General features: G+C 39.1%; 1 protein-coding gene across 5 annotated transcripts in view; it reads right to left on the bottom strand.

Moving 5' to 3' along the window:
* Nucleotides 1-572: 572 nt before the first annotated feature.
* col9a2 (procollagen, type IX, alpha 2) overlaps nucleotides 573-19,639 on the bottom strand; it is a 28,105-nt gene continuing 9,038 nt past the window's right edge. For all 5 annotated transcript variants that reach the window (XM_066674488.1, XM_066674486.1, XM_066674487.1 and 2 more), the window contains 26 exons: nucleotides 19,467-19,490; nucleotides 19,244-19,297; nucleotides 18,705-18,758; nucleotides 17,854-17,904; nucleotides 16,645-16,701; nucleotides 16,488-16,541; nucleotides 13,541-13,594; nucleotides 13,382-13,435; nucleotides 11,760-11,813; nucleotides 11,625-11,678; nucleotides 11,484-11,537; nucleotides 11,275-11,328; nucleotides 9,436-9,489; nucleotides 8,857-8,901; nucleotides 8,599-8,652; nucleotides 8,403-8,456; nucleotides 7,965-8,018; nucleotides 7,787-7,858; nucleotides 7,287-7,322; nucleotides 7,106-7,150; nucleotides 6,974-7,006; nucleotides 5,592-5,738; nucleotides 4,612-4,666; nucleotides 3,719-3,907; nucleotides 2,492-2,569; nucleotides 573-1,794 (listed from right to left, as the gene is read on the bottom strand). In XM_066674488.1, coding sequence (XP_066530585.1) covers nucleotides 1,589-1,794; nucleotides 2,492-2,569; nucleotides 3,719-3,907; nucleotides 4,612-4,666; nucleotides 5,592-5,738; nucleotides 6,974-7,006; nucleotides 7,106-7,150; nucleotides 7,287-7,322; nucleotides 7,787-7,858; nucleotides 7,965-8,018; nucleotides 8,403-8,456; nucleotides 8,599-8,652; nucleotides 8,857-8,901; nucleotides 9,436-9,489; nucleotides 11,275-11,328; nucleotides 11,484-11,537; nucleotides 11,625-11,678; nucleotides 11,760-11,813; nucleotides 13,382-13,435; nucleotides 13,541-13,594; nucleotides 16,488-16,541; nucleotides 16,645-16,701; nucleotides 17,854-17,904; nucleotides 18,705-18,758; nucleotides 19,244-19,297; nucleotides 19,467-19,490 — 1,740 coding nt within the window. In that variant the 3' untranslated portion in view covers nucleotides 573-1,588. The remainder of the gene's footprint in view (nucleotides 1,795-2,491; nucleotides 2,570-3,718; nucleotides 3,908-4,611; nucleotides 4,667-5,591; nucleotides 5,739-6,973; nucleotides 7,007-7,105; nucleotides 7,151-7,286; nucleotides 7,323-7,786; nucleotides 7,859-7,964; nucleotides 8,019-8,402; nucleotides 8,457-8,598; nucleotides 8,653-8,856; nucleotides 8,902-9,435; nucleotides 9,490-11,274; nucleotides 11,329-11,483; nucleotides 11,538-11,624; nucleotides 11,679-11,759; nucleotides 11,814-13,381; nucleotides 13,436-13,540; nucleotides 13,595-16,487; nucleotides 16,542-16,644; nucleotides 16,702-17,853; nucleotides 17,905-18,704; nucleotides 18,759-19,243; nucleotides 19,298-19,466; nucleotides 19,491-19,639) is intronic.

The following is a 19,639-nucleotide window of genomic DNA, read 5'->3' on the forward strand; positions in this document are numbered from 1 at the left end:
CATTTTTCATCATGACTATTGATTACTTTAGTTATTTCTTTTTCTGACCAATATTGGAAAATGACTCATTATTTATTACACTTTATTTGGAAAGGTATAGTCTTGGAGGCCTGCTGAAATATGTTTTCCCTGCTCCAGTTCCTCTGTTTTCAAGGTACCAAGGTCCTGCTGACTGATTTAAATTGGAGGTTAGTGCAAGGAAAACACTGAATGTCAAAGTTGGCGGCAAAGTTGAGCTGGTTGATTTTATTGAATAATTACCTTTCAGTGCCTCTACCTTGATAAATATTTATAGCAGTTGTATTTACTCAAACATGTCTCAGCCAATCTTGCTTAAGAAATCAATATAATTTCTAGGTCTATTACTTTCTTCTGACCGTATCGTTTTCGTGCCGCAGGAGAGATCTTTCCTTTTCATTCGATTCAAGTAGATTTTGCACCAGGAAATAATGCTGTACATCTACATGGATGCATTTGTTTTATTTTATAAAGGAAGATAAAGTAAAGAAAGGGGAAGAAGAAAGGAAAGGTGCTTGGTTTTCTTCTTTGCTTTCTTTTTTCTGAGACCTTCACAAGATGCAGAAGAACATTCAGTCTTACAAAACGTTCCTCTTTATTGATTTGAATCCACGAAAAAGGAAAAATGAAACCTTGAGCGTTTACAGACGAACCAAATAATCACCAATAAATAGCGTTAATGAAGATAATCAGTTCTCCTTTTTGTGGCCAAGTACACGACACATAATAACCTGAAAGTGGCATTTATTAGCTTTGAGTTCTTTTGGAGTTCAATCCTGAAGGCTGATTATGTTCATTAACATGGGGTTTCTGTTCATATTTGCAAACCCACCCTTTCATATAAAATTAACACACATTTACAAAGATTTACAGCACTGATCAGTGATAGTGTTTGGCATAATATACTGTTTCTGGGCAAATAGAAGAAGAGATCATTCATTTCTAAGCTGAGGCAAGTAGAAAGGGGGCATAATGTACATAGCAACTTTATGAGTAACTTCAAGAGCAGGCGACACTTCAGTCAGGTAATTAACAATAAGTTACAAGGTTATAGACTACCGTTTTGGACTGTATTTTTATTATTGATACAATTTGTACATGCCTGAGGGGAAAATCTATGGGGATGTTGACCTTATTCATATGTAATAAATCAGATATGCCTGAAAAAAAATTTAGATGGTAATTAACAAACGTGTAGTTACCATGGTAGAATAAAGAAAGAGCACCAATGATTGGACTTGAGTCTCACAGATCTTTAGTCCAGGGATGAGGTCATCTATGACACAGGTAACATTTTCCCATATCACTCCTTGCATTAACTGATGGTGCCTAACCACTGACCCAAACTGGCCCAGATTATCATTACCATTAACTCTTAGTGATGTTATCAAATCGTTTGAAGTCGTCCATCACAAACACACAGACTCACGCAACATGCACACACTAAACTGCAAAATCAGTCACTTTGAACCGTTCCACCTCCTTTACGTGATGATGTCCGGTGGAGGATAGGACCGTATGTCTTTTCTATCTCCCTCTGATGTCCTCAGGCTGCAGGGAATGGCCTACTTTATGTGGATGGCCCCTTCACGCTGCCAGCCTCCTGTAGTCTGGGAGAGGTGTAGGCTGAGGCTGCCAGGCATGCTGCTGCTTCACAGAAGCCAGGAAGACCAGGAGGTCCGGCTTTTCCAGGATAGCCCGCCACGCCTGGAGCCCCCTGCGGCCCCCTCTCTCCTGGCTTACCATCCCGTGCCACACCATCCAAACCAGGAAGACCTTAAAGAGAACATTTGTACAGTCCAATTACACCACGGGACAAACCTTCTTTACTTAGTTGAATACATTTTCTAAATATTGAGTGGTAGTTTAGATAGATAGATAGATAGATAGATAGATAGATAATGGTGTGTTTCTTATCTAAGGGAAAATGGGATTAAGTACGTGTCTGCAGCAACGGTCTACAATTAATGGACTCTTAATCTGTTTTGCTCTTGGTGATTCTCCTGCAGTGTTTTATTGCAGCTGTAATCACATCCACCTGATTCCTCCACTCAGATGCTGCTGAAGGCCTGATGAACCAAATCAAGCATGTAAAATTAGCAGTTTGGATATAATTAAAAACTGCTCAATACAAAAGTCTTTTAACAACAAAGACTGTGAAGCATTTCATATATAATATTTTATAGTAAGGCGGCATCACTGCACACAAATGAGAAACTGTGGGAAACTAGACCTGGGTTTTTGAGTTAATTGTGCATTTGTCGTCATGCCATTTGTTATTATGATATTTGGCCATTGTTACAGGGTTATTGCAGAAAGTAATATGCATTACCCAAATGCAACCAGTAATGCTTTGAGAATGGTAATCAGTCTCAGTTCCAGGTGAGTGTTTCTGTGGGTGTTTACATGAGTCATGTTTTAACTGACATCTCAAAGCTGAAGTTATAGAACACAAAGACTCTGTTAAACTTACCTGGTAGACCTGGGGGCCCAGGCTGGCCTGGATGTGGACGGCCAGGATCTCCTCTTTCTCCCTTCGAACCTCTCTTTCCTGTAAAGCACAGCGCAGTCAAGAAGATAAGGGTCCTCCCTCGTCAAACCATGTTCCATATAGAGTCTGTACAAGCTTAAACAAATACTATGAACACACAAAGAACTCTGTTTATACTCTTTACTTTGCTCCACAGAACGTTAACCCATAAACAGTTATTATTCCATATAAGATCGCTGTAACTTGGGCTGCACAGTATGTTATTATTCTGGTCTTTGCATATTTATAGAAAGTTGACTTTTACTGTGTCCTGACCAATCAGAGTTCCACACGAGTGTTTCTGTGCTGCAAATGATTTTCTGAAGAAATCTACGACAATGTCAGTCAAAAGGAGATGCATGACCTACCTCTACTTAATCACAGCTGAAAAGCAATTGAATAGCAATAATAATCTAAAAAGTCATTTGGCTTTTTGCAGGTCTACTAGCACAAGTTTGAAACAATGGGTATTCTGCGACTGGCTGATATTGGTATTTTGCAACTCAATTAAAATACTCATCTACCTGCATAAATCTGCAAAATAAAAGTCTATAATAAATAATCTGGCTTTTCATTTAGTAAATTTTGCTGAACTGTGGGAGGGACCTGGAGCACCCGGAAGAAACCCATGCAGGTATGGAGAGAACACACTAAACTCCTCAGAGACAGGTGAACCCACAACCCCAAGACCCTGGAGCTGTTCACAACCCATGTTTGCTGTCAATTCATTTATTTACTCAACATTTATTAAAACACTTATAACAACAACCTGACATGCACATCACTGGGCATTTTTCTTTGTGGTTATAGTCATCAATCAATCAAATTTTTATTTATATAGCCCTTTTCACAACAGAAAAAAATTAGAAAGTAGCTGAGACCTGAATCCAAGCCTCCTATGAGGCGACAGTAACAAGGAAAAACTCCCTCAGGAAACGAGGAAGAAACATTGAGAGGAAATAAGACTCATAAGTTGGAACCCATCCTCCTCTCGTCAGAGAGCAGTTACATTATATCTTGTTTTATTATGTTGTTATTGTCATAGGTCGGTATGAGAGATTTGCATTTTCATGACCTGGTGTAGATAATGTGGTGTCACAAGGGCCAGGTCACTAATGACTCAAGATATATAATTGATTCATTGTATCATTTCTTTAAGTGGTTCTTTACCTTTAAGGCCAGCGTTTCCGATCTGGCCAGGGGCTCCAATCATGCCGGGGATACCACGGGAACCTGTGAGGCCATGAGGTCCTTGAGGCCCTGGGCGTCCGGGAGGTCCTGGAGGGCCTGGAGGTCCCATCACTCCAGCTCCTCCTAGTACTGCCCTTTTAGCGCTCACTGCGACAGCAGCTAACCTCTCTGTCCAGAGATAACAGAATGTATGGCACAATCTTACCATCGCTTAAGTTATGTGCAAATATGGATCAAATTTTATGTATATCTCTGTAAATCTGTCATCCAATGGCATGGGGGGTAAATGTCATTAAGATAGCAGTGTATAGCTGGGCAGGTGTGTCAAAGATGACACTGCAACAGTTAATCTGGTGACCACATCCCAAGGTGTCTCCATGGCCAAATCTAATCACCCTCACTGCAGGGAGGAAGGTAGAAACCCTCCACTTGCTCAAATTGTTTGTCTGCCTGTGTCAAATTGTGGTGTGTGTGTGTGTGTGTGTGTGTGTGTGTTTAAGAGAGAGACAGACTGAAGGATTACACTGAAATGATAAGGCCTAACAGAGGTTATCATGAGTCAGCCCTGGTCATCTCCAGCAAAATGGCACAGACTTACAAACTTGAGTAAAAGAAGAGGGAGGGGGGAAAAAGTCCATCTGGAAGAAGGGGAAAACGAATAGCTACAGTCTGCAATATCCATGTTGTTTGGCAGCCAAGGCCACCCAGAGGAGTGGTGACTTTAACATTAATTCATTTCTATGGATAAAAAGTGCATCATGGATTTGGCTCGATAGATTTCAGTTGCCCTCTTTTTGACATTGTGGTTGCAGCTGCTTTATTCTGCAGCCTGGGGCAATCTCTTGTTTTCAGACATAATGCTTCATGCTCACCTTGTAGCATCTTCAAGACCACCTCAATGATGTGCTGATCTGAGGCGTCACGGCCCTGGGGGGAAGAGAGAGGAAGAGACGAGAGGGAGCAAGAGAGAGAGAGAGAGAAAATTAATTAATTAATGACAGAAAACTATGACATTAATTTGCCATTTTAACCATAAGTCCTTTTAGCATTTTATTCATGCTTTTAATTTTGCATTTGTATTTACAGGTTCCATCTTGACTCTGAAATGGATTAAGCGAAAGATAAATGACAATGATGATGATGATGATAATATACAGGTTCTAAAAATAGTAAATCCACTACTATATCTAAAATATGTCCTCTCCAGTTTTGATTCTCTAAGACGTTCAAGGGCAAGAGGAAATAGCATGGGAGCATTTGTGCCCTCGGCTAGGTTAGCCTCAATGAGCTATACAGCTAGCCATGCAAATTTGTAATGCAAAGAGTTTTCTTGAGATGTTTAAACATATGTACATACATTTGAATAAATTCTGCTTACTTTGTTTTTTGCTGCATGTGTAGCCTTTAGCATGCTAACTAGCAGGTTAGGCTAGCACAGTAAAGAAATGAAACTGTATCAACAGATATCGTAGTTTGCCTCCTTAACCCATTTTGTACGCAGAACATTGATAAGGTTTGAAAACATTCAATATTGCAAATTACAGAATTGCCAATGGGCTTGTAAACAGATTTTGGCAATATTCTGCTGCTGAAGTGTTCCCTCAATCCTTCACTCTTTCAAGGGCTCATCGAACACACTTGACTTGAGCTAATACCGTATTACAGATGGCACTGGGATTGCTCTGAGGTAAAAACAAAAAAAAAAAGCAAGGCCAATGGAAGAGAGTACAAAACAACTTTTCAGAATGGTCTTTGAAAATATCACACAAACAAATCTACAGATGTGATGTTTTGAAGTGGTTTCTCTGCACAACAGGGAAAAAATACACAGTGTAGTGTGAGATATACTCACAACTGTCCCCTGTATTCCTGGCATGCCCGGCACCCCTCTCATTCCATGAAGGCCACGGGGTCCTGGCAGACCTGGAGGACCCTTGTCTCCGGGTTTACCCGCATCACCTGTGGGGCCGTTGTTTCCTTGGTCACCCCTCACTCCTTGCTGTCAAAGAAAGACATGAAAATAGGCTGAAGATGCTCAGCAACAAGTGGAAAGATTATTTGCTGAATTTTGGGATGTTAGCTATTGTCCATACTATACCTTACTGGTTTGTCCATATCATAGTTATATCTAGCAGTGACAGTGTAACATTGTAACAGTGAAAAAAATCACAGAAACCACCTTCAAGGCACTTTAAGGTAACTTTTTTGATTAATTGTGGGTAAGAGTTCTAATTGCTAGGTAGAAAAATGTGAGATGCACTACACAGCCTCCAGACTTGAAATCATATTCTTGAGATGATTCATGCTTATGCCTCAACAACCGGCAGCAGGGAGTCCTAGAAAATGCAGCTGGTTTTGCCCCCAACCCCCTTCCGAATTAGTGTGAGTAGTGCATCTGGGATGCAGTCTCCTTCAGAGTTTTTAACAGTCCACTGGCATTGCATTTGTGTCACTTTGAAAAGAGGCAGTGGCTGCTTTCATGTGTCTTGGAGGAGGTAAATGCTTGCCCTCCCAGGTTGGTGGCTTTGTGTGTTACTAAGGGAAAGTGTAGTTAACAGGATGGAATGAGCAATAACTAAAATAGGAAAAAAATGACAGCAAAAAAGGGTAATAAATAAAGTACAAATTATTTTGTACCAGTGATTGTGGTCCTGTGAAAAACACATATCTCCAAATTTTACTTTACAGGAAAAGGAAAACTTTGTAACTTTCAACTGAAGTAATTATGGAGCATTTCAATTGGTCACAGACCAAGTTGAAGGACAGCTGCTGTGTTCAAAGGATGTAAACAAAAAAATAGATAAAAATGGAGACGAACAGGTCCTCCTACTTGACAGGATCCATTCAGACTTGAGTTGTTGACCAGTATAAACAACAAGATTATATCCCGTATCAGGACAAAATCAAACATGTTTAAAATGCTCCAACTGGCCCATAACTCATTCAGCAGTCTGTGTGCCTCAACTGTCCACTCTGATTGCCCAAACATCTGTAGACTAGAGCCAAGCAACACAGACTAGGCTCAACTGAAAATCAGGGCTACAAATCGCAAATTGTAAATCATTCAGTAAATCATTCGTAAATCAGATTACTGAGGTATAAGCTTCCATTGCTCATTAGATGCATAACTCCGAAGAAGGGAATTTCAGGCATCAAACAACTTCATAGTCTTGAGTAATTATTCATTTTACACAGTGGGAATTTCATCACTGTTCATACCCTTTCTGCCCTTACCTGCCCTTTGGGTCCAGGTTCACCAGACTGTCCCTGTTGAATAATGGGAGACATCAGTCTACAAACATCTAGATCGGAATGTCTAAAAACTTTATTTAAACACTAAACATGACAGAATTTTATCAGATTTACCTTCTCGCCTTTCTCTCCAGCCAATCCCTCTACCCCTGGATCGCCCTGTAGCAGAACAAACATTGGTAAGGCACCTGCGAAATTCTTCTAAAGTTGCTCTTAGCTATTGTCCACTTTATGATGCAGGATTTCCATTATGCTGTATAAATAGGGCCATCTATTTATCTGGACGTATACTCACAAAGTCTCCCTTTGCACCCACTTTGCCTTGGAATCCCTATAGGAAGAAGCGATAAAATATTACACATCATCCATCATGAACCCTAATGGTTCAGGCAGAAACAATTTATTGTATGCAATATCTTTGTTTAACCAGATACTGGAGGACCACCACACTAAATTATCGGTGGCAATGCACAATAGCTTACATTAAATGGCAAGGATATTATAGATAAAAGGACAACAAACAATAAAGTGCCCATATGAGGATATTTCATCTTTGATGGAGAGGGAATTATTGGAGAACCTTGGGCATAAATTACCCAGGAGCTACAGAGATGTCGGTTAGAGAAAACACATAGTGCCTACCTCACTCACGATACACAGAGTAATAGTGCCACTGTATGGCCATTACATATCATTGCACTATGAAATATTCCAACCAGCTTTTCTCAGCTTTCCATTCATTCTGAAATAACATATATTCACATATATCTTCATATGAATATGCCTCACACACACCTTATCACCCTTGATTCCAGTAAGGCCTTGAGGTCCTGGAACACCCATTGGTCCTCTCTCTCCTTTGCCTCCCTATAAATGGAGAACAAATGACAATACAATAGGGTTCATTAACTATGGACAGCTGAATTTATTTCTATGAATTACTCAAATAGTAGGTGAAATGCAGTCAACTTACAGCCTTGCCAATGATTCCCTGAGGCCCAACTGGTCCTCTCTCACCCCTGTCACCCTAAAGGTAAAGGGACGTAAGGTGCAAAGTGCGAAAATATGAAAAGACTCAGTCTCAGTTACATAATTATATATATATATATATATATATATATATATATAAAACCACACAATTTCAGCAGAAGACATATTTTTCGATTCCTCTGTTTATTTACAGATGTGGATAGGGAGCACTTTCCTCGAACCTGTTTGACTGACTGCTTTATTTTTTATGAGCAGTGCTTCGAAAAGATGGGATGTGCGTGCCATAACGCTTTTTGATGTATGCAATAGTTGTATCTTCTGATTCTCACAGAAGTTTATAATTTAATATGGGACTCTTCAGGGAGATAACTGCAGAAATATCAAGAAAAATAGTATGCAATATTAAGGAAGAATTCATCACCTTTGGTCCTGGAACTCCTTCCATACCAGCTTCACCTGGAGGACCAGGCTCACCCTGAGAGAAAGAGAAATAGACATGGGAAAGAAAGAGATTAAAGGAAATGTTATGTTGAATATGAGTTGGAAAATCAATTAATTTTGGTCTTAAATGAAGCACTTTAACCATAAGCTCACAGATGTAATCAGAGAGGACTTACCTGTGGACCTGGAGCGCCGGACATTCCCACCAAACCTCTAGGTCCTGTCTCACCCTGAAGAGAGAAAAAAAATGTAGAATTGGCCTATGTTTGGTGTCATGCCATTTTCTTGCTCGAATCTACTTGAAAACACAGGAAGGGCTCTGAACCCTCTGCATTTGGATGTGACATGGTAACCCACAGAATAAGACCAAAGGTCTGCAGGGTATAATTATTATTAATAAGAACCACTTGGAAACATAGGTTTATTTGTCTTACCTTATCACCCACTCCACCTTTGGCCCCAGGGCTGCCTGGCAAACCCTAAAAAACAACATAAAAACAAAGAATACAGAACAGGAAAGGTCAGAGTGGTGACCACTGTCCCTCCCCTAAGGACTCTCTCTTCACCAGCAATTGGTCAAGAGAAGTGACGATAACTGGTTCTGCTAGAGGGGGCTCCTCCATTATGCTCTGTGCTGAGAACAGAATGATGGTGTGGATCACACCCAGCATGCTCCATTACACACAGCCACTGGGACAAAGAGTCATGTTTGATGATGATGAATTGTTTGTGGGGAATGAGAGTGGGGGCAATTTCAAGGTAGCATAAATTCTAAAGTAGTGAGGTCCCAGAGGTCAGTCTGGATCTGTGCCTAGAAAACACAGAGACGCTTTGCCTTCCTTTTTGTTTAATTATTTCCGTTTTGGTCCGTTGAGGGCAGAGAAGCAAAACACAATGCAGAATGAAATGTGTGTACATGAGCAGGATGAAATGTGTGTTGTCAGGCTTGTGCTGACCAATACTGCAGCACTGGAGAAAACAAATGAGAGAGATCTTTAAAAAGTTGGTCTTACCGCTGCCCCCTGTTGGCCAGGTACACCAGGTCTGCCGCTCTGTCCAGGAGCACCCTAAAAAAGCATGTAGTTTAATCACAATTGGGTGACACGATGGCTAGCACGTTTGCCTCTTGGGTTCAAGTCCCATCTGGGTGGAGTTTCCATGTTCTCCCCGTGTCTGTGTGGGTTTCCTCCGGGGTCTCCGGTTTCCTCCCACAGTCCAAAAACATGGAGGTTAGGTGAACTGGCTTCTCTAATAACTGTCCTGATATGTGAGTGAATGTATGTGTGTGAGTGAATGTGTGTGTGCCCAGATATGGATTGACGCTCTATCCTGGGTGAAACCCTAGTGCCCGATGCAGGTCGTTCCTGGTCGAGACGTTGTGTGCGTTTGGCTGCTGCTTCTCACCAGTGTATGTGTGTGTATTAAATGTTGAGTGTTGATTATAAAGTGTCCTTGGGTTTCTAGAAAGGCACTATATAAGTTTAACATTAAATAAATAAATAAAACAAATCATTTCGGGGCGGCACGGTGGCGCAGCAGGTAGTGTCCCAGTCACACAGCTCCAGGAGCCTGGAGGTTGTGGGTTCGATTCCCGCTCCGGGTGACTGTCTGTGAGGAGTTGGTGTGTTCTCCCTGTGTCCGTGTGGGTTTCCTCCGGGTGCTCCAGTTTCCTCCCACAGTCCAAAAACACACGTTGGTAGGTGGATTGGCGACTCAAAAGTGTCCGTGAGTGTGAGTGTGTGTGTGTGTGTCTGTGTTGCCCTGTGAAGGACTGGCGCTCCCCTTCCAGGTAGGCTCTGGACCCACTGTGACCCTGAACTGGATAAGCGCTTACAGATAATGAATGAATGAACAAATCATTTCCACTTATTAACTGACAGTAATATTTATTTATTCGTTCATTAATTGTCAGAATCCGCTTATACATTTCAGGCTCATGGTGGGTCCGGAGTCTACAGTCATACTTTTATTCACACACTCAAACTAGGGATACTTTTGAGTCGCCATTCCACCTACCAATGTGTGTTTTTGGACTGTGGGAGGAAACCAGAGGAAACCCAACAAACACCAAACTCCTCACAGTCACCCGGAGCAGGGCTTGAACCCACAACCCCAGGAGCTGTGTGACAGAGACACTACCTGTTGCCCCATCCTGCCACCCCCAGTAGTGTTTAGAACACTATAATTCTTACAATATTCAATCATGCAAAAACAAACACCAGAACTAACCTATCTATCTGTATGTGTTTTACCAAGCTGAACCAATGCCCATAGTCTCTTATGTAATGCTGGAGAAAGATTATCTAAACTGTGGTGTCCCCACCTGCTGGACATTTGGCCAGCTTTGACCATTAGACTGGAGGTACCTGTCTCCCAGTACAAGCCTCAACATTTGTAGATTATAGTTCATCTCTCGTGAAACCTTCTATATATACAGGAGTGTCTCACCTTCACACCACACACTTGTGAGACTGCTCATTGTTCATCTCCCTCTCACTGTCCTTCACTAACACTGCTCTTAAGAGGGTACAGTCATTACAACACCATCATTCATCATTTACACAGCTCTCAGTTTATAGACTGCATTTTGTTCTGTGTCAACCAAAAGAGGATAGGTTCCTCTTAAGGTTTCTTCCTCATGATCTGAGGGAGTTCTTCTCTGCCTTCTTTGTGTTTCTCTTAGCTTTCTGCATGTAAATGTACATAAAGGAGAATTTTCTTTTCTAAATAATATTAGAAAAAGATGTATCTACATTGTTACTCCAGACCTGGAAATAAATGACGTCCATTGAAAATCTTAATTCATTATAGTATTCTAGACAGGCAATGTAAGTTTCAAGGAAGATGCGTACCTTTATTCCTGGCACCCCAGGATTACCATCTTTTCCATCGATCCCTGGAAGTCCCTGGTAATTCACATTTATATTGTTATTATTGGTCAAGCATTCCATTGAGTATATTCTTTGCACATGACAGTGCATGTGTCTGCAATAATTCTGAACATCAACCCAAATTTATTCCCTAAAAATGCCGTAACTGTGGAAAGTCTGATTTTACTCACATTCTCACCCTTCTTTCCCACTGCTCCCTGAGGCCCTCTGATGCCCCGTTCACCCTACAAGAAAACAAAGTTAGATAAAAGGAATATCCAGGAGCATGCTTTTAGTTTTTGGAGAACACATTAATACAGATTTCTACTCACCACATCTCCTTTCTCACCAGCATCTCCAGGAGGTCCCTGGGGTCCTTCCTCACCCTAAGTGCCAAAAAAATATGTTTTATGTATATACACATTTTAGTGATGGAAAAGGGAGAAGGAGATAAATGTAAAACTTACAGGGATTCCAGGAATGCCAATAGGACCGGTGATGCCTTTGTAACCACGAGGGCCCTGAAAGAAATCATAATTGAGCAGTCAAAAAATTATATAAATAAATAAATGTAATACAGTGGAACCTCAACTAACAAACTTTCCAAGATACGAACCGGGCATTTGAATATTTTTTGCATCCACCAACAAACCATGACTCTAGAAACGAACCTGAGCCTCCGCCGCGCCGGCGGCTGGAAATGGCCACTGACCCCAATCAGCGAGTCTCCCAGCGCGCCCAGACTTGAGTGAGCTTTTAAGATTAGCAAATTGTAGTTTTAGCAATTTAGCATTAGTGTAAATAGCAGACATCGAAATTCGTGCTAAGTTAAGCCGTATCTACGCTTCGTCTCCCCACATTCACCACCTACTCTCCGTTATTCCACCCACCCCCCACCTCCCGTCATACAGCCAGTGCCTGTGTTACTCCTCCAGCCAGTCGTCACGTCTTCAAGGTAGCGATATGTAACCACTTAACACTTTATTTCTTTTTTATTACTGTTACCACTGTATTTCTTTTATTTTTAGTAACACTACATTTATTTTTTTTTACTAATTTGAGAGTGTTGTAAACATATATCAGTGCAAAAGGGTGACTTTCGGGGGGTGGGGCTGGAACGCATTAATTGCTTTTCCATTATTTTAAATGGGGAAAATTGACTCAAGAAACGAACTTTTCTACTTACGAACCGGGTCACGGAATGGATCAAGTTCCTAAGTAGAGGTTCCACTGTATTATAAAAGAATACAGAATATAAAAGAAACTGTAGTCAGAGGCCACACTTAATTGTTTTTCGTTGTTAGATTTTGCAGAAATGTTACATTTCCAAAATATATTTCTGGGAACACTATCTTATGTAAACCATTCGCACAAGTGAGGGGAAATTAAAAGGAGAATAAATGAAAAATCTTGATAAAAAAATATACAGAACACCTAAAAAAGCCATACAGTAAACCATGAAAAGTGTCCCTATAAACACTTGAGATGGTGAGAGACAGGAAACTCTCCCTTCAGGCTGGAAAAAAAATTGTGAGAATACAACTTAGTACAATGAATCTGAAAACATGTGGAAATGTCAAGAAGGAAATGGACAGAAATAAAACCCTGAAAAACAAACAAAGCAGCTGCTGTTGTTCTCAGAACAGCATGCTCGTGAGAAGTAAGAGTTTTATTTTTCTTGATGCTGAGAATGAATAACTTTTACTAGTCCTGCTTTGACAAAAAATTATATGAATGAAGGGTGTTCTCTGACTTATGCAAATACTGATAGATTTCTTGGGAAAGCGTATCTGTAAGTTTATCCAGAGATCCTGTGGAAATGCTAGCTGTGTGCTAAGAACAGCAGACTGTACAGCTGGTTTGTTTCACTAATAATAGATAAATGCTTATATTTGTGCATAATGTTTGGGCGGTCATGCCAAGACAAATGACTACGTGGGATCATTAACTACAGATGGAGCAACGTGGAGCTGAGCCAGTTCTGGATGTTACTGGTGAAGCCTTAGTCTTTGGTGTGTGTCTGTTTCTAAAAGCTTGTTTCTCTGGGGTTTTGGTGCATTCTCTGGTACTTTTATTTATGATTACTTACTGTCTCTCCTTTAGGCCCTATCATTCCTGGATATCCCCTCAGACCCTGTGGACCCTAGAAAAGATGGAGGAGAAGGACAATCTTCAGTAGTCAAAAATAACATGTCAAAAATGTTGGTTCATACAAAGCAACAGAGTGAAAGTTAAATGAATACGTTACTGGAGGGCCAGGTATTCCTTGCTCACCAGAGATTCCAACATCTCCCTTGGAGCCCTATCAAGAAAGAGATAAAAAATGAATCACTTCTTTTATTTCCATCATTGTTGGACATGCTGAAATATTATTTTTTTTTTAAGCGTGACATCTGAACATAACGTGTTTACATGTCAAAGGGATAAGAAACAAATGTCTTCAGTCTGGGCTTAAAGATGGCCAAATATGGGGCCTATTAACACTTACAAATTAATTCTTTTGGCCAATATAATCCTGCTACATGCATGGTGAGGCTGTCTTAGTGGAAAAATCTAACCCCAGTCTGTGTGGTGGGTAAATATTTACCATCCACTCAGGGGTGATCTCAGTGTTAATCCATGTTTTAAAATCACACTGCTTTTCTTATCAAATAATTTTGTTCTTTATTTTTAAAATTATTCATGTGGAGAATTCATATTTGAGCAAGGAACAAGCAATTTTCAAAAAATAATGGAACTAAAATGGAAAATTTAAATAATTATATTACTGTAACTTGAATTTCCTAGCCATGAAACAGTACAGCTCCATCAGTGCTGAAGTTAGCAAAGCACCAATGGCCCAAAGGCAGAAGACACTGCATGCAGATGTAATGCATTTTCAGGTGCATGTAGCATTGGGGATTTTTTCTTTTCTTTTTTATTGAGCTGTGGCCAGAGGGTTCCAGGGCTAGATCTGATCAAGGTGCAAAGGGTAAAAGCACTATATATTACAAGAAAAAACAACCTGAGTATATTGTTACTTCTACTGCCAAGTTACTGCCCAAAATTTATTCATTAAATAAACCAATAGACCAAAAGAAATACATTTGGCAATCCACTTTCCCAGAAGTTAAGGGTGAAGGGGCCCTCCAAAATTACGGGTTTACTGTGAATCTGTCTATGCTCCCCGCAAACCTTAACATTTTATAAAGGTGACCATGTTTAAAATATAAAACAAAGTTTATCTTTTATTGCACTTTAAAAATTGTGAGACACACAAAAATACACCTGCACACAGAGACAAAACATTTGAATGTAGGCTGAACTGAGATAAAGGGAGTGGTGTGCACAAAAGGGCATGTCATTTTTTTAAAGTGCACTGAAGTTTGTGTATCACTGAAAATAATAAAATAGATTAAAAATACACATACTTTATGCATTTATGTTTCACTACATTACACGTTTGAGTTTCTGCCATTTAACTGTTGATGGCAAACGTAAATAACCAACTTACTTTTACTTTGTTAAATTGCTGTTTTACCAAGCACTCATTTGTACCAAGTATTGAAAATGTTCCTCTATTGTGACAACCCAAATATCCACCATGCTCTGTATGTTACTGAGTTGACAAATGTAAGACATGCATAATGAGGTACTGTTTTAAGGATTCAGAGACTATAATAGAGAAATAGAATGTTTTATTTTTCGTTTATTCAATTTTATCAAGATCTCAGTCACTGTATTCTGTTACTGACTCTTCACTGATGTCTTTGTCAGTCATTCTTGGCCTAGATCACTTGCTAAACCATTTTTATAGATTGAAAGACCTAGAAGACTGGATGTTTTCATTTCTCTGATTTCAATGTTTGGCTTTCAGTGTTGTATTACAATCCCTGCACTCACAAATGCCACCACGTAGTGCACTCCGGATAAAGTCTCTGTGCCCCTGTGTCTGTGGGGTGCTCATTAAATCTGATTAATGCTCTGTCCTGCAGTTCCTTCTCCCCCTGCTCCACCTGACCCTTTCTCTCGCCTTCTAAGACAGGCTAGTCCCAACTAATCGCACACAGATTACTGCCACTCACGCGCCTCAGGGGGCTTCATTAGAGCTAATCCTGCTCTGGATGAGCAAGTGGGTGGATGAGTGAGCTTCTTGGTTCTTCGTTCGTTTTCAGATGTTTCTGCTCATTTGTTTATTTGTGAAGTTCTGCATGCTGATCTGCTTGTGTACATTTTCTTTTGCAAAAGATAATTATTCTTAACATTTTCATTCAAGGTTTCTGATCCTACCTTTCATTTTTAAGAAAGGATCATAAACGATAAGCTTATTAGCTTAGACTATAATTTATTAGAATGTTTTGATTATGAAATAAATATTACTTAAAATGATCCTGTGGTCCCGTTTAAGAGTTTACAAAAGAGGTGGGTGATATAGCATAAGACATTTCTATGATACAATATTTGTCACAATAATAGCCTTACTACTTTACTGTTGATGTTCACTGATAAGTCTAAAGGACACCTACATAAGCTTTTCATGACCACAGACATAAACCTATTAAAACATAACCATCTGTAAAAGATTATACCACAAAAGATTGTTTAAAATCTGTTTAGAAATTGTGATTTCTAAGGTTGTAAACACCTTTAAAAATCATTAGTAATCAGTTACAACACATAGATAGAAAGGGCAACAGTGGCCTGTTTTTTGCCAAATAGTGACCCCCACATCCATCAATTCTGGTAAGATTTTGTCAGACGTTTAACTGAATGTATCTTCTCTATCAGTCAACATAAAGCCTGTGAGCTTCATCAGATATTTGTTAATAATAACGTTAACCATTTAATTACCAGGTTTAATCAATTATCCACCAACAGAACGTCTTTTTATACAGTAATGGTAATGTGGCATACCTTAACATAGCATTTTATTTATCTTTACATTTTCACACACTAATAGGCAACAACAGGTCAGTCTTGTCCTTGCTATCTGTTTGTAGTAAATTATTACTAATTATATATAATTATATAAGTGTTTATAACCTAATTAATAACTATTAATAAACAGATTTTAAACCATTGAGAAACAGTTTATAAGTGTCTTTTTTTTGTGATGTAAAAAGCTTATTTGAATGTGCCTTTAGGGAATGGAATTTACTGCATGCAATGATCTTTTAAGAGAAAGACAGAAAAAGAATATAAAATACTTTCTATACCATCTTTCCAATGCTTCCAGGTTCTCCCAGTATACCGGCACGGCCTTTGTGCCCCTGCAAACAAAAATGAATCCATCTTCAATTTATCCAGAGTAAAGCCTCATAAACGGTATTACTGTGAACTACTGTTCATCCTCTTTAGTGAGGATCAACTCACCTTAACCCCCAGCAGCCCTTGTGGACCCTTAGGTCCAGGTGGACAGTTGGTTGGGCACTACAAAAGAAAATATCAACATCAGCACACAGAGCTCAAATCGTTTGATAAACCTGAAAATAATTAACATCCATTTATCCACAAAATGAAATGTCCTAAAGATGTCAGATGGCGAAGAGACAGATGTGTCATAATGTTATCAGATAGAGAGACAGATGAGTTTGACTATTACATTTACCTACATAGCTGTGATGATACAGAAATACATAAATGTGTTTTGTTTTGTAAAGTTTATATGCATAGTCAGTTTAGCTGGTTTGGCAAATTAATCCAAGTACATTTACCCTGTAAGTGAAATAATGTTGACAGACAAACAAATCTTGTTCAAGACTGGTAATCCCTTGTTCTAGACTGGGATTTTATCATTTGTTGTAAATTGTTATACATTTTAAAATGTAATCGTGGTCTGAACATGCATTACCAGTATTTACAGCATGTTTGATGTAATTGCTGAGTAGCTAATGATCAAACGAATGTGTGAATATTTGGTGGGGAAGGCACATGTATTTAAATGTTAAAGGTACCATATCTCTTGTTGTTGCCAGCAAAGTTTTGAATGAAATGAAACATTGTTATTCTTGCTTTCCATATCAGATTACCAGCATCTAATTAAAGGGCGGCAGATAAAGCTGAATCTAGACTTTAGCGGGGAAGGAAGATGAGATTGATTGTAGACTTTGGTGGGGGAACAGTAGAGAAGATATTCCCCTGGACCACCTTCAGAAAGGACCCTTACATTCTTGGCATGTTAGCATGAAATTCACAGTCTTGATTCCATCCATGGACCTGAATCTAACAGAGAGCTGATGGACACAGGCCTTTTGTTGAAACTATTTAACAGAGCTCATTAAAAAATTCCATAGACTCTGAGATGAATACAGTGAGAAAGGCTCAGCAACTGGCACAGAGTACTTTAAAATTTTATTGTGGTTTATATAAAGGAAAACTTGGTTAAGTTTGGCTACAGAGAAGTTTAGTGAATGTGGTGTAACATAGTGTAATAACGAGGAATTTAATGCATATGCCATAAAGCCTAGTGACAAACCAAATACCAAAGAATGAATAGGGATTACTTATAATGCCACTGACACTCTACATGGTGTAGACATACTGTGGAAATTGTGGCAGGTCCATCCAGTGTCATCATCTCACCTGCAAATCAGCACTTCCTTCTTCTCCACCCAGGAATTTTCCAGGTGGCCCCTGAATGTGGACAGGTAATGAAAGTGAAAAAAAAAAATCTCAGTGAGAGACAGCGATGTAATAATTATATATTGTTTTGGACCAGGAAGATGTTTTTTAATTTTACACATAACAATCTATTACTGCTCAATAACTCTACATATATGGGTCAAATGACCATTCTTGACTATATAAAGATGTCTAAAATATTAAATAATAAATATATTTTAATATAATTTGGGAATGGGGGCTCCTCCCTCAAGATTCATTGTAGTGTTGCCTTTGAGCAAGTAATCTAACCCCCAAATATTGGCTCTAGTATGGCTACCCATCTCTCTAGGTGTTTGCGTGCTCACTGCTCCTAGTGTTTGTCTACTGCCATGGGTGGGTTAAATTTAAAGGCACAGTATTGTTTTACAGTGGTGCAATGTTAAGAAAAGCATGTTTAAACCTATTTTATGATAAATTTGTAAAGAAAGATATTTAAATATTTATTTCATGTTGGTGGATAAAATGTGTTTACCTCACTCTAACACTTCATTAAAGAAAACCCTGCTATGAGGAAAATGTCCTTTTGCCTGTTTACTCTCACTGTGGGTTATTTACATTCTTAAAATATGTTTTATATTATAGCAACTAAGTGGATAATAATAATAATAATATATTTTTTAAATTACTTTTTACTGTTACTTACACCAGACTTATTCAGTAAGTTATAAATTCATATGCAAAGAAACAAAAAGTTGTAACATCTTTGTTGAGCCTACTTCAGTCTCTTTAACATACTAGAGCATTAGCCATATCCTCTTCTCATGACTTACAGGTTTCCCTGAAGGTCCTGGCAATCCTGGAGGTCCAGGAGGTCCCATCACTCCCTGGAGATGGGAATAAGTACAGATATTATTAAAAAGAGTTTTCATGAAATGTGTCCAGACGGAGAATGTACAGCAAATCCTATCCTTTTTAGAGAGGTTCTGTCATCATCATCATCATGATGAACTATATTTGGTTCCATCGCAGAAATAAGAAAGGTCAATAAGAATGCCATACATCTCATTCCATCTCTTCTTTGATGTTATGAACCCAATGACTGACTATTCTTTGAAGAAAATGACTTGCATTTGAAACACATTCTACTTCCCGAAATGGGAGTAAATGCTATAGCCATGCATTTTTTATCTTTAGAAGTTTCTGTAGCCTGGAGCTAATTTAGAGTTAGCCAATCATGTGGCAGTACATGGCAGCATGTAAAAACTATTAGTAAAAACAAGGAAATGCATGCTGTGAAATTTGCTGCTGTCATGTCTAGTCAAATTGTGATGCTAATTTTTCACGGAAATGTAAATGAATAAAAACCAACCTTTGGGCCCATTGGCCCAATTTGTCCTGGAAGCCCAATGGCACCGGGTGATCCCTATGGACCAGAAACAGGCAGAAAGCATGTAGTATTTATGACTAGAAGTACTATATATGAAACACTTTCTACTGATTCTGCTTTAAAATTAGAAATCTAATTTAACGGTTAGTAAATAACAACAAGTTGTACTGATCTATTTAGTATGCAATAACAACAAGTTACTTACAGGTAGTCCAGGGAGGCCAGGTCCCTACACGTATATAAGATAAAAGAAGAGTTAGAAACATTTGTTATTACCAACTTTAGTAAGTTTTAACTTTTTAGTAATAAAAAGCATTTATTACTAATTTTAGCAATAACTTTAACTTTTAAAAATCAACTGCAATGTTTGCTGCAGGT

Source organism: Hoplias malabaricus, chromosome 6 (genome assembly GCF_029633855.1).
Source record: "Hoplias malabaricus isolate fHopMal1 chromosome 6, fHopMal1.hap1, whole genome shotgun sequence".
Taxonomy (NCBI): Eukaryota; Metazoa; Chordata; class Actinopteri; order Characiformes; family Erythrinidae; genus Hoplias; species Hoplias malabaricus.